We start from the raw sequence: 14,783 nt of genomic DNA on the forward strand, positions 1-14,783 counted from the left end.
TTTGAGGAGAAGAGTTCTCCAAACACGACTTCCTCCTGAATCACCCAAACTAAGACGGCTTGGATGAGTTCAAGGAAAAATTATTAACAAATGCTGTTAACTGAGCTTCTGCTCAAACTGCACGATTGACTCGCAGGGGTTAGAAGTTCGTAGGTCACGATGCTCTGATGCGACCTGAGTGCTCACACTGTGCGTCCATAACATGAAGCTTATAACAGAAAATCTGTCGCTCTCTCTCTCTGTCTTTCACTCACACAGACACACCACCACCATCAACTTTGCTAAATTGCTAATGAAAAACATTGATCAGCTGTGGTTGAGCAGCATGTAAATCCAACTATTTTCATGGTTGTTGTGGTCGTGATAATTTTGTGAGGCCATATCAAAAAGGCTCGGGTGAGCCAAAGTCCTACAAGTTGTGCCTCCATCGCTTGTGTCCAGATCACACGCCGCCGTGCTGCTCCGTCTTTTCACTTTCATTTCTGTGTTTGTGCGTGCGCAGTGTGCGAGGCTGCGGTGACGCCCTCACGACGGCCGCCAGGATTTCAAACAGGTTTGATTTTCTTACGACCGAACGATTGATGATCGGGAGCTGGTCGTGAGGTGTTAATCGCTTCTCGTTATCCCACGTATACTACACGATGCACGACACACGATGAAGGCGAAACTTGGGCCGATCCCCAAAACGGTCGCACGACTGAAAAATCGGCTCAAAATGAGCCAAAAATCACAGAGTGTGAGCCCAGCATACACAGAGAGGCTCTGCCCAGGTGGTGGGATCGAGCTCAGGGCCTTCTTGCTGTGCTCGTGCAGCAGTGCTAATCAAGCGAACTATAAAGATCAACAATGTTTTTGACCAGATTGTTATCGTGATTCTTAAATGCTTCTGATTCCTCACTGTTATATTTGCTGTTATATAAATAGAACTGAAATACACACAAATGTGTGCAGTGATAAACTAGAACACATCTGTCACCATGCAGCACATCTGTGCAGAGCTTTCTCTAACACACTGCTATGATGTGCTGTAGTAACTAAGGACTGAATGAATGGAGCCACCTTTGAATGGATCAGGTGTGTGTGTGTGTGTGTGTGTGTGTGTGTGTGTGTGTGTTGTAAAGTCAAGATGCGTTGTGAAAGCAGCTGATAACAGCAGAGTTAATGAGGGGATGATTCGTATTTATGAAAAGAAGACAAGCTGTTTATTAAAAAGCACTGAAGTGTGTTGGAGAGCAGACGATAACTCTGACAGTGTCGCATCCTGAGCTCACAGGATGTTTGCTTCTGTCTTCAAACGCATCTGAGCGACTGTCAGAATGTGTGTCTGCACTCACGTGGGGTTTTCTGTAGCGGTGTAGTGCTCCTCCAGCTCGTGGGCTTGTTTCGACCAGGGAAGCTTCGCCTCCACCGGCAGGGACTCTGACAGAGAGACAAAAAGTTAGAAAGACGTCTGACACAGCCGTTCACCATCAGCTGCTCCGAGCTCGGCCGCAGCTCAGAATTTTGTTTCTTAGGAATAAAAAGTTCAGCACTGGAAATATTTTTGCTACTGTGGTACTTTAAAAAAAAACGTTTTCCATTATCACAGCAACAAGTCCGTCAGACTCAGTCTCACATTAAAGGACATCTACTGACAGCTGGGAGGGAGGCCGGCCTCCAGATGGATGTTATTTAACCAAGACACACATTTCATCCTCACATTTATCTCCCGTCTCTCATAAAGTTCACAAGACAGATTTAAATATTTGCTAAAGACCCTCCTGTGCTAATCATTTTATACAGTCCACTGTACAACGAGTGTTTTCCAATGAAATCACATTTACAGCAATAATACCACACACACACACACACACACACACACACACACACACACACACTACTAGCTTTTAAAGAATCCAGCAGTTTAACAAGGAGGGAAGTTTGTTTGTGGTAGAATAGGGATCATAATTTACGTCCACGGCTGATGCAAAAAGACCTGTTGTCATTAGAGGGGTTAGGCTTTAAATACAAAACACACACACACACACACACACACACACACACACACACACACACACACACACACACACACAGCTAATAGGCTCAGCATGACTGCCAAAGAGTCCTGAGTCACACACAGCAGAAACAAATGGAACAAAACTATTAAAACATCTCATAATGTTCGTAAAATAAACATTTAAATTTAAAATGCTTCTCAGTTGTGGTCTTAGCTTATTTTAGCTTATTTTAAAACACACACACACATTCTTGTTTTGCTATTTTAGTGAGGACATCTCATTGACATAATGCTTTCCCTAGCCGCTTACCCAAACCATCAAAAATGGATGCATAACCCAAACCATAACCTGTAACCCTGACACTAAAACCACATTTTGAGTCTCAGAAATACCTTCAAACTCATTATACTAACATTCAAATTTTTGGTCCCCACAAAGATGTCTAAACAGGTACACACACACACACTGCTGTAAGTCATCAGTGTCCCACCTCTGGGCTTGTGGCAGGCCACGGGGACCAGGCAGTCCTCCTTCACGTGAGGCTTGAGTGACGGTGAGCAGCCTCCGACGTGCTGCCCGCGGTGGTCGATGCACAGAACCACTCGGTAGCGCAGCCCTCGGCCACACGTCACCGTGCACTGCGACGGGACGGTAACACACACACACACGTTACCTCACAAATGAATTAACCATCTTCAGTAATTAAGGCTGCATCAAACTCTTGCTGTCAGTGAATCGAGCGCTGACTGACGCGTTGGTCACTGAGCGTTTGAACATCTCTGATCCAGAAACGCTTTAACTGCTTAGACACAGTCAGAGTCTGACCTGCTACTGCAATGGTTTGTTTTTAGACATGCACCACATCCAGTGAGACGTGTGATGTTTCTACAAAACACCCTGTTATAAATGCAAAGCAGTAGTAAACAGCGTAGTGGATGCTGCTTGGTAAATCACATAAATGTTCCCCGGTGAGGAAATCGTGAAAGATTTTGTTTTGTAACCTTACAGCAGGTTTGATTATACTTCAATTACATGTGTTGGTGTGAGTCTTACTGCAGCTGAAACCAGTTTAATAATTCAATATTTGTCATTTTGTCATTTCCAAGTACTTCAGCGAGTGCCGGATATTAAGTTTCGACTAACATGTTAAACATCATACATGCAGAACAAAACCACCGCCAACAATATTAATAACAGGAAGTGTCAATGAATGTCCAGGGATGAAGATCGTGAGTCTGACACAGGTCACATGACTTCTATGAGCCTGCCTGTGTTAATTTATTCATTTAAAGTGGATTCATTATCATTTCATGTTCAGCTACTGAAACCACTGACCTGTGACCACTCCATGGCCACCCACTGGGGGCAGGCGAAGGTGTTGCAGATCTGTCGGGCGACAGGTCGCGGGGAGTGCGTGCACTTCCACTCATCCACCTGGGAGAACTGCCCGTGGGCGTCCTCCTCCACACACAGCACACTGCGATCCTGCCAGCCCCCATTTTCACCACAGGACACTGAGCACTGGGTCCAGGGGCCCTGCTCCCAGCTGTGCACACACAGAAGAGGCTAAATGAGTTTTATGTACCCAGATACTGAGTAAGGTGGAGGTGAGGAGGGGGCAGAACCTTCCTGCATAGAAAGAAACACCTGGAAGTGTGGAGGACGTGATTCGGCAGCGAGGTCAGCAGCACCTGTGACAGGCAGCGCACGGAGGTTATTACAGTGCTTTAAAATCACTCGACTTCAAACCAGAGAACAAAAACTCTCATATTTTTAGATCCTCTCCTTCCCCCTGTCCTCGCTGCTTTCATGTCTGATCGAAAGGTCACCTTATTTCATAAAAGCTGTGAGAATAATCTTAATAAGTAATGATGTAATAACATTTATGCACCAACGTGGAACATGTCTGAATCCCGTTCCTTTCCCCTGGAAGCCTCGTGTGGATCAGTGCAGGCCCAGATCCGACACATCCAGGTGGGAACACGAGGGTGGGGGGAGACGGAGAGGCAGGAACGTGTCACCTGAAATACGAAGCAACTCTGACACTTTTCCACAGCTAATGTCGATTCCACTTTACACTTATGTAAGCTATAGATTCAGCACTCAGTGAGTACAAGCACCCCGTTACACTCTGTCACACAGAAAGGAGGTCAGGGACATTAACGAGGCCATTTCAGAACAATTAAGACTGCAGGACTCTGTCTCATTATGTTGTAATTAGATAAGTGCGGTGATTAACAGTCTGTCTCATTGCAAGTGGTGCATCAGCCTCGATAGACTGCAATCAATGCGCGTTCCACATCCGACGGCTTTTAGAGCTGGAAGCATCACTGCACTGCATAACTGTCTTTCTCCAGCTCCTTTTTCAAACCAGGCTGTCTGCAGCCACGCTCATTATGCAACCCTGCTGACAATGACAACGATGTCTAATGCTTCTAATGCAGTCCAACAAAATGCTGGAGATTCGCACACTGCACAGAGTTCAAAGGTAGGTCAAAGGTTAGAGTGGCTGATGGGTGCACACAGTTCAGGACTGGGGGTTTATATCTGCTGCACGGTGTATAAGTCAGTGGGAAACTGAGGCTACACTCATAGAGATGCTTTCATCTACAGTGCACAAAGTTTGCAGCTTTAAGTGTGTGCTTCTGGAAAATACACACATTTTAAATGAAGCTCTTCAGAATATCTACATTTATAAAAGGTGAAGGTGAAGCTAACAGACAGCTAGCAGAGGCCACGCCCCTAATAATTAGGGGTGCAACGATACACAAAATTCAGGTTCGATATTTTTTCGATACAAAAAAATGTTCATGCCTTTTTAATTTGTCATTCATTAAAATTATAAATATATATTTTCACTCAAAAGTACAGTTTTTAAATTTAATGTTGCTGAAACAACAAAGGGATAAAATAATAAATCTATCTGATCGAGGAATCCCTCATCTTTGGAAAAGAGAGTTTATTACAGAGAAATGGCTCTTTCAAAATAAAAGCTATACTATACGCTTCTTCTGGGCTATATTCTCAGCAGCATATTAAACATATCAGGTCCCCATAAGGAGAATCCTGTGCTAACGGCTGTCTAAATGACTCGGGTAAAGTTTGTAGCATGCTGCTTGTTGTTTTTGTCTGCTTCCACTTGTCTTTGCACGAGGATGATGTCGGAGTAAATGTGCAGTCATATTCGTTGTGTTCCCACTAGTGCTGTCAGCGTTAATCTGAAATGACGTTAACGCCACAACACGGCAAATCTCCGTTAACAAGCTACCACGGATCGCCCCTTGCGTGGGGCTGGACGGCCAACACGTTAACGAGCTAACTGTGCTAACGCAGTAGTTCCCACCCATGTAATTGAGCATTGCATGGCACATCCAACATACTGTTTTACTTTAGTCCATGACTCGCTTACCTTCAGGGTCATACGTCACATGAAAACCAAAATAATTCCAAACGCCAGATCTGAATGAGAGTGGGGGAGGTTCAATTTGCCATGTTGCAACGAGCTTAGCTAGCTTGCTAGCTTGCCCTGTGCTCAGTGAATCTGCGTTCAACTACTCCGCCTAGGCTGCACTGTCCAGCGCAGATCCACTGAGCACTCAACACAGACAGCATCGTCAGAAGGAAAGTTGATCAAATAAATGTTGTATTGTTCGATACATATGCGTACCGAACCGAAAGCACTGTATCGAGCGGTTCAATATCAATACGAGTATCGTTGCACCCCTAATAATAATGCAAACTTTAAGCCTTAATAAGCTTTAAACAGGTGAGTTATAAAACCATCCTCCCCCTGTACAGGTGTTATGAAGGAGAAATGACCCACAGAGACCAAACAGTTTGTTTCTGCTGTGAAGTTTTAACATGGGAGTCTATGGGGACTGACTCACTGCTGCCTCTGCTGGACGTTAGAGGTACTGTAGGCTTTGCCACTTTTAATTTTGAGGCTCTAAATATGACACCATCACGTCAAAAATAATAAGCATAATTCTCTCCTCTGTTAGAGCGTAACAGTCACCAGTGAGACCAGCGCAGCAGTCGCTGAGCGAGACGAGCTGGAACTCCACATGCATGAACTTATATTTGGGAGGAACTACATCCAAACTTCAAACACAAACGGTGGAGCTCTCTCTCCCTAAAGAACAGAAAAGAGTGAAGACGAGAGAGGCTTTTGTTGATTGAAGGGTAACGCTGTGGAACACCACGGAGGAACTCATTTTTCCCACGATTGAAGATGAAAAGTCAGACTTTTGTGGAAGGAGGATTTTTTTTTTAAATAACTGTATACTCTCAGAAAAAAATCATCTTAGCAAAAACTAACAAAGTATTTTTAACAAAAGTTATGACTGAAAATCTGATCGCAGTGGTTTGAGCGTCTTGTGTGAGGCTCTAATATAATTTATTTTTACTTTCGAGTGCATCGAGGTTCGTTTAACACTTTGATTTTATCTCAAGAGTTAGAGGTACTCACCGAGGCAGAGGCTGGAAGCGGTCATGAGGCATCACTGCTTTGAATCCATCACTGCAGGAGACAAATGTGATAGTGATAACCACACAGCAGCATATCTAACATATATAAACACTGTTAAAATCACTATCAAACACATTCTGTCATATTTGTTTAATCCATCATTAAAGCTCCTTTAATAATAAAGGTTCTGACACAGCTCAGGTTACACTCGTGTTCACAATCTGCTTTGTGCGACCCCAATAAACCCCCAAAGACAAAACGAACCATTATAAGAAAGACATGAGCTCATTTTGAATTTGAAGGCAGCAACACGTCTCTCGAAGCTGGACAGCTCCTGTGACGGTCTGTGAGCTGAGGAGAGCAGCTGCAGGGGGACGATGTCCCGTTCTGGTCTGATGGAGGACTCTAGCTGCTCTGCTTCGTCCTGTTGTTGCTTTCATGATGCTCCAGATGTTCTCAGCTGGTCAAAGATCTGGGCTGCAGGCGGGCCGGTTCAGCAGCTGGACTCCTCTCCTATGAAGCCGTGCTGCTGATTTAACATCGTCCTGCTCAAACATGAAGGCCCTCCCTGAAAATCTAGATAGATCTGACCTCCGATCAGTTTCCACTTTGCTTCAGTCCATTTTAAAGGAGCTGTTTCCGGCCACATCTGGCTTCTTCCCTGCATGACGGAGCTTTAACCTGCACGTGTGGACGGCAGGCTGAGACACGTCACTGCCATCAAATTCAAAATGAGCTCATATTTGATATGAAATATTAAAATCTGTCAGTTTAAATATTTGATATGTTTTCTGTGTTCTGTTGTGAATAAAATATGTCTTTATGTGATTTGTGAACCATCGCATTGTGTCTTTATTTCCATTTTAGGCAGCGAGCCGACCCTAACAGATGCACAGACTCGTGCATCTGTTAGATCATCTGAATGAAGACGTGTGCATGCACTCAACTGGATCGTTCTTCTTTTTTTTCAAAATATGAAAATATTCCTCATTGATGTCAATGAAACCACTATGGGGGACGCTGGTATTTGAAGGCCAATAGCTCCCAGTTTCAACAGCGGGGCTCGCGTGCTGTGGTGTCAGCGTGCCAGATTTAAAAACGTTGACGCTAATCTGTCGGCTACAGTTAACACGCTGCAGCGGAGGAAGGAGACGATGACTATAAACAGGTAAAACAGTGTCGATGCCGAAGCGGCGACGCTGCACAGCCACCAGCTGTCCGCACCTCTCCGGGCAGGGGTCCATGTTGCACTCTTTGAGCTTTGGAGTGGGTTTGGTGTTTTCAGGGTAGCTGTTACAGTGGTGCTCGGGCAGCGTCTGGTTGGACCGGATGTCTGTGCACTCGGCAGAGTTCAGCTGGTAGCCTGAGGGAGGGAAGCGACCACGCCGTTACCGCTCTCACACTCTAAAAGTGAATCTAAAAGCATTTTTAATCACGGCGACGGTCAGCTCACCTCCTCCGCACGTGACCGAGCAGGGGAAGAAGTCAGTCTCTCTCCACTGGTATCGAATTGGTTTGTAGAACAGAAACTGGACAACGGTGTCCTTGGAGCCTCCGTACTTTATCTGCACAGCACAACAGAAGAGGGTGGACACAGCGGGCAGAGGGAAGAAGGACAAAGTCAAGCTCTGCATGTTAGAGGAGCCTCCGCTGAGTTTCTCAAACCAAATCTACGCAGTAATTCAGCCGTTTTCAAGCATTTAGTCCTAAAAAGATGAACCTGCAAAAATACAGAAAGATTTAAGGCTTTTGAAATTCCCATCATAAAGTGAAGGACTTGATCCTTACAGCGTTCAAACTGTTGCTTTGATAAGACGAGCACTTTCCAGCAGCCCTCCTTTTTTAATATAAAAGGCGTTTGAGTCATTCATCACACACTCTGCAGCTCTGGATAAGATTTAGCTTTGTGCACTGAAAGCATCGACTGCACACCGAGCTTTCAGACAGATGGTAATGTGTCATATTTGTCACCAAAGTAATTGCAATTACAGAGCGTAACTGATAGCAAACCCACTGCGGCTGGGCACCAGTGGGCACAAAGACGAGGAAACAAAAGAGCGGAAGACAAGACTGAATAAGTTTCTGACTGAGCCGAATTAATAAAACAATGCAACACTTTAATCTGCAAAATTCTGCCCTCCAGCCTGCATGAAATAACCATAATCTGCAGCTTGTGCCCACATCGGCGGGCAGACGTTCGTTTCCAGAACATGAGTCTGACCGAAATACTTCTACGCACCTGAGTAATCGGATCCAGGTGGGTGAGGATCAGCAGCAGACGGACGGTAGTCAGCGCTCTGATCCCAAAACGAACCGGACAAATCATCCACACGGCAGAGAGGCCACTTTTGTTTCTCTGACGGGATACGATGCAGAAACTGCGTCTGCTCCATTAAACTGTCGTTTATTTCCTGAACAGTAATGACAGCGGCTCCGTGTTAAAGGATAAGAGTGGAGTTTCTCTGCTGTCTGTGTCACTCAGGCAGGTTAGAGCAGCCTTTGGTTGGATGGATTTTCTAGAAACCATCATGTTGATTGATGATGGTTTAGCTTTTTTAATTAATCTGCATTTGGAAACTCTGACTTGGAGATTTGGGCTACAAATCACGTCACGTCTCCGATGTCTAAAAACTTTATGGTGCAAAGTTTAAACATGTTCAGCGAGTGAAATTAATACTTCTATTGAATAAGACGACCTACTAATACTTGTGGTACAACTTTTCATTTGAAAACAGCATTTTCTTAATTTGTGTGACTAAATATTTCATATTAAAAGGTTTTCAATATGATTTCTTTTACATTATTGTGAAATTCAACTATGTACAGTTCAGAAATTGTCAGTAGCTGTCTTTTGCAAAGTTTTTATGTTTTTACTTTTTCATTAGTCCAAACTTTGGACCATACAGTTTTTATGCGACGGGCCGACGGATGAGCAGGAGCGCACATTGATTCGCGTCAGTGAAACGCATCGATCGAGTTGTTCTGTAGTCTCCAAGCGTTGCTGGAGCTTTAACTTCTTCAGACCCACACTTTCCACGGATGTTTAGAGAAGAAGCGAATACTAATTTTGGATAACTCCAAAATGCTTTTATCTGGTGCAGACAGCCGACTGTCGACGGCCCACTAAGAGCTCGTCTTTTCTACGAGTGGAAAAAAAGGAGGGCTGTGATGCTGGTAGTACAAAGTGGAAAATGCATTTCCACTTAGGCCTCATTGACAGAAATTCTAATAGTGCCGCAGGCAACAAGCTCTCAGTCTCATTAAAACAATGCCTCAAAAGCCAAATATTCGCAGCAGCCTGTTTTATTTATGTTTGCGCTCTTGTATCTGTGATAAAATATGTCAACAGAAGCTCAAAGTCCTCAGGCTGTTTCGCTATGAAGATAGCTTCACCTTGATGATGTAATCAGCGCCGAGTGGGCCGTGCGTCCTGAGTGTCTGCCGGTCGTTCCCCCTCTGAAAGTCCAAGGAGGTGTTTCCTATCACGTAGGAGCCCGTCGACTGCAGACCGGTCTCCTCCTTCCTCCCCTGAAGAGACACGGCTTCAATAACTGGCAGAGAGACAGAGCAGGAGGGAGTGTTATTAAAGCACACGCAGGATTAAATTCATGCTTTAAAAATGCAAATGTCTGAAATGTGACGCGCAACCCGACAAGACTGGGTGTGAAATTTGTTGTTTACTTCCACCGAGAGGAAACAAGTTCTTACCTAATACTGGAGATAAAAACTAGAGATCTGTGTGACTCACCTCGTTAGCTTACAACGCAGAGAAGACGAGTTTTTGGGAAGCGTTACAATCAGAGACATTATGGCAAACCAGGTAACAAAGACACAACAACCAAATCTGTAACAGCTGTGGGGTCTTCTTACTGTACTGCACTGCTGATTTCACAAAGGTACTCAATTCAATTTTATTTATATAGCGCTTAATCAAAACAACAGTCGCCTCAAGGCGCTTTATATTTCACAGTAGTACAATAATACATACAGAGAAAAACCCAACAATCATATGACCCCCTATGAGCAGCACTTTGGCGACAGTGGGAAGGAAAAACTCCCTTATAACAGGAAGAAACCTCCAGCAGAACCAGGCTCAGGGAGGGGCGGGGCCATCTGCTGTGATTGGTTGGGGTGAGAGAAGGAAGACAGGATAGACGAAAAGTATTAAGTTCAGAGTACTCTAAAATGGTGAGTGATGTTAAAGTCCCACATTTTCGGTATCCCCTTTTTCAAAAGCAAAAAGATACAGTAGAAAACATAAACTTTGCATCAGTAGAAGATAAGATAAGACTTTATTGATCCCACAACGGGGAAATTTTTGCGTCACCTCAGCTCAGGTACAGATATCAGAAGAAAATACAAAAATACAAATAAGTACAATCAGTGAAAAAAGTAAGATAATACACTATATACAATGGTAGCACACACAGTATGTGATTATGGATATGGTTGGAAATATGGAAGACATAAACTATATAGCTTGACATAACTATTGTACCACTACTATTCCTATTTCTAGACATGTACACACTAAATATACATATGTATACATATACATACATATATACCTGTACATGTCCATACACATGGACATATTAAGATCCAATATTAAGTCCTGTGTTCTGTCAAGTGTGATAAAATAAAGTTTTCCTCTCAGAGTTTGTTGTTTTACTGTAAACGGTGCTGCTCTGGTTCTGTCTGCAGGTGCAGGTCTGACATCTGTGACTTAGAGACTAAAAAGTTGCTGTACTCCATTCCAACGAGTAAAAATCAGTAGTAATATGAAGTACGCAGGCCTGTTACATTAAAGCACAGAGTTCTCACAAGAGATCCAAGGCTGTCTCCAAAAGGTGCAAACCACCTCTAATTACTCAGAGTTTCCTGTAGCCTCCTCACAGCCGCGTCTTCCAGCTCCTCCTTGGGGATCCTTGCACTCTCGAAAGCCAGGAAAGAAGAAGCAATTCCACTGGTGTGTCTTCGGGTCTATCCCTGGCGGATGCATCCAAAGAACTTCCAAAGAGAGCCGTATTCAGACTCCAGCAGTGTCTTCATATGATGGGCAAGAAGAGCAGCTCTGCTCCTTCTGACTGCTGAACTCTACAAACGAGTCCAGCCTTGGAATAGAATTAGTTTGCCGTTTGTGTGACTTTTGGTTGCTATCCACGGCTCATTAACCCGTTTAAACCGATGGGAGTGCCACCATAGCTTGCCCATACTAAGAAATTCCTGCTGTATTTGGTTCATTGTTGGCTGGCTTGTGGAATTGCTATGGGTTTGTCACTCTGGCAACCAAGCACAGACCACCCAAATCCTCATGTGGCTTTTGGATGAATATGTCGGCTGTTGGTCACGCCCCTTTTGTTATCTGGGACAGAAACTGTGCAACAAAAGAAAACGTGTAATCCTAAAGCCAACATGTGGGCCCAACCAGATACATATTCATTAATTCATTAAGGTCAATGAGTTAATGAGCACAGCTGTACCTGAACCTGGCACACTGAGTGTAGCTGCACAGCTTCTCTGTAAAAGGACTGGATGCCTCTGTCGGTGCACTCCTGGAGCTGATTGTGCATCATCACTCAGGATGATTCAGCGCCTTAAAAGCCAATGTGCAGATATAAAAGCCTAGAGCAACTTCACTCTACCTGAAATTGTACAGTGAGCGGTGGGAAGGTGCCTCACTTTCCGGCTGCTCAGGCTAAATTACACAGTCCACCTCTATTCGCCTGCTGGTGCTTGTTGCCTCAGCGCTTGCCTCTTGGAACAAAATACTAAAATCTACTGGCAGATATATGGGCCAGTAATCTTTTCCTGAGTGTTTTCAGAGAGTGTGTTTGTGTTTGGAAGTACACTCTAGTTTTTATGTACTCCCAATAGCTTCCAGTAAGCTTAGAAAGCAACTCTCCATCCGCTGCCAGGACGCTGATGAGTTTCATAGCTTCTTCCTTTGCTGGAAAACCACAACCTTCGCCTCTGGCTTTGGGGCCGTGGATCAATCTGGCCTGTGCTGTCAGAATGAAACAGTTTGAACTCCGTGAAGTCTGAATTCAACAAAGAGCAGATCGTTTGTGCTTTTCTGTAAGACTTTGTTCTCACAAAAGGTTGGTGCAAATCCAATTAATCTGTCAGTCTAAGACAAAGCATCACCATTTTTCATGTTGTGATTATATTTAACCTCTTAACATTCAGCAGGGTCGGACATCTTTGGGCTTTCCTGTTCCAACCGGCTAAAACTTAACATTTACCCAAACCCTGCCTCTGACCTGGACCCCGGATAGATTGCTGGTGATCTGGTGGAGGTTAAGTCTGACTTTTCCAAGATATTCCATGTTTTTAAAAAAAGATCTTAATTATGTTACATGAAAAAATGAAAAATTCGGGAGAGGAAATCGTGGAGTCTTTGGCCCATTATGAAAAGAAGTTGTTCATCTTTTTAAAGTTACCTGGTGTTAAATTCTGATTACGTGTTTGATATTATGCTTAGTTACAGAGGAGTAACTCTCTGAACTGTAAATGAGTGTGTTGGACCTGTTTTCTGCTATTGTGCTCTGTCTCTCCTCTAAAATGAGCTCTTGGTAACAGATGAGCAACCTGCCAAAGAAATTCTGGGTTACTCCTCGAATCAGGAGCCTCTGACTCAGCCAGAACATCTTGGAGCTGTTTTAGGATCAGGTTTGTGCTGACGTATCTGCATTCGCCCTCAGACCCTTCACTTTTTTCAATCGACAATAAAATAGAGCAGAAAACCCAAATGATGCAACGAAGCAGTCAGCAGGATGGGAATCGCAGGGTTTCGGCTGTGCAGGGAAGTTTTTTTTTCACATCTCTGGTTTGTTTTATAACAAGGTGAGCCCAGGTCTGGACTTGGAGCTGAAAGCATGATTTACTGTCCAAACTATCACCACTATTTATCAGGTGACACTGTGGAAACCAACACATCAACACAACACAACGTGGCATGTGAGGAATCTCAAATCAGCTCCTGCTGGACCGACTCTGATTTACATAAAACTTTAGGCCTAAGACAGCTGGGATCGGCTTCACCACCCCCACAAACACAACACTGTGACAAGGATGAGAAGAATGGATGGATGCTGGCTAAAAGCTGTCAAAATGACAGATTTGTTTAGATGATATGAAAGACGAGTAAAAGTGTCCAGCTTTTATCTTTCATTTTTTTTCAGATATTTTCGTTTTCTCAAATTCGGTCACTGAACCATTTTTCTAAAATTTCACAGCAATCATTTTTGTTACGCAAACTTCAAAAGCATAAAAGTTTAAAACTAAAAACTAGCAAATCTGAGACGGTGGAGGAAATGTTGTAAAAATGAGCTGATTTTAGATGGAGTGGCTCATTTGTCTCAACACAACATTTGTAAAAAGTGCTGTGCTACAGTTTCAGTGTTGTGTTTCGTGTTGGTTACTGGGACTCTCATGTTGTACTAGTTGTCATTATTATTGTTGCAGATGTGTTATATTAGCAGCTTTGTGCATGTGTGTTGGGAACAGTGGTGGTGACTGGGAAGGGCAGATCCCCAGTTTACCCTTGTTGCTTCACATAAATACCCAGAGATTAAATGTAGTTCTGGTTCATTTCATATTTACACTGCCATAAAACCAGTTCACGCACGTTTGGTTGTACTTGGAGTTCATCAGGGCTCTGATTGGGTTCAAACTCTTGGCCATACGATGACGACCACCAACGTAAGAACTGGATGTTAAGTCTTTGTGCTCGATGTCTCGTTTGTCTTGTAAGTCAGGTTTGTAAACTGAAGCATATTTGTCCCTGGTTCAGCTTCTTTTTGAGGAAATGCATCACTACAAACCACATTAGATGGTTCCCTCTATTTAAAGGTCTCCGTATGGTCCTGTGTTGATGGTCCTTAGGTGCTACACAGGACTTTCCATACTCAGGCCTACAAGTTGTAGCAGTGTCCCATTACACTGGTCAACAAGCATTGTGCTACTGGGACTCCTTCGCCTGCACTTTGATAGATTTCACCTGCTAACTCCAGATCTGAAAGCCATTTTCATCGAACACGTCCTGTTTTTCTGTTACGACCTTCCAAACATTAGACAGCGAGGATGAAACAGTGATGCGTTTCAGCATTTAAAAAAATAATTTGGTCTCCAGAAAAGTGAAGCCATAACTAAGGCTGTTAGTTTTTACAGTGAACTGCTGCTTAAAGATGAGTCCAAAGGAAACCAGCAGCGATGGGAAGCATTCGTACAGGTTTTCCAGAATTTTCTTGGCAGCCACAGAGAATTTTGCCGAGCTTGTGAATAACATGCTGAAAGCAGGAAATAGTCCCACAACA

At 43.8% G+C, this 14,783-nt stretch overlaps 1 protein-coding gene across 1 annotated transcript in view; it reads right to left on the bottom strand.

Annotated features, from left to right (window-relative positions):
- Positions 1–14,783, bottom strand: part of adamtsl3 (ADAMTS-like 3) — a 188,575-nt gene that overhangs the window by 47,741 nt on the left and 126,051 nt on the right. The window contains exons 9-15 of the mRNA XM_080885193.1: positions 9,859–10,016; positions 7,919–8,030; positions 7,690–7,828; positions 6,466–6,516; positions 3,333–3,543; positions 2,488–2,635; positions 1,335–1,419 (exon numbers count right to left, since the gene is read on the bottom strand). Coding sequence (XP_080741319.1) covers positions 1,335–1,419; positions 2,488–2,635; positions 3,333–3,543; positions 6,466–6,516; positions 7,690–7,828; positions 7,919–8,030; positions 9,859–10,016 — 904 coding nt within the window. The remainder of the gene's footprint in view (positions 1–1,334; positions 1,420–2,487; positions 2,636–3,332; positions 3,544–6,465; positions 6,517–7,689; positions 7,829–7,918; positions 8,031–9,858; positions 10,017–14,783) is intronic.

Source organism: Rhamphochromis sp. 'chilingali', assembly GCF_963969265.1.
Source record: "Rhamphochromis sp. 'chilingali' genome assembly, chromosome: 6".
NCBI lineage: Eukaryota > Metazoa > Chordata > Actinopteri > Cichliformes > Cichlidae > Rhamphochromis > Rhamphochromis sp. 'chilingali'.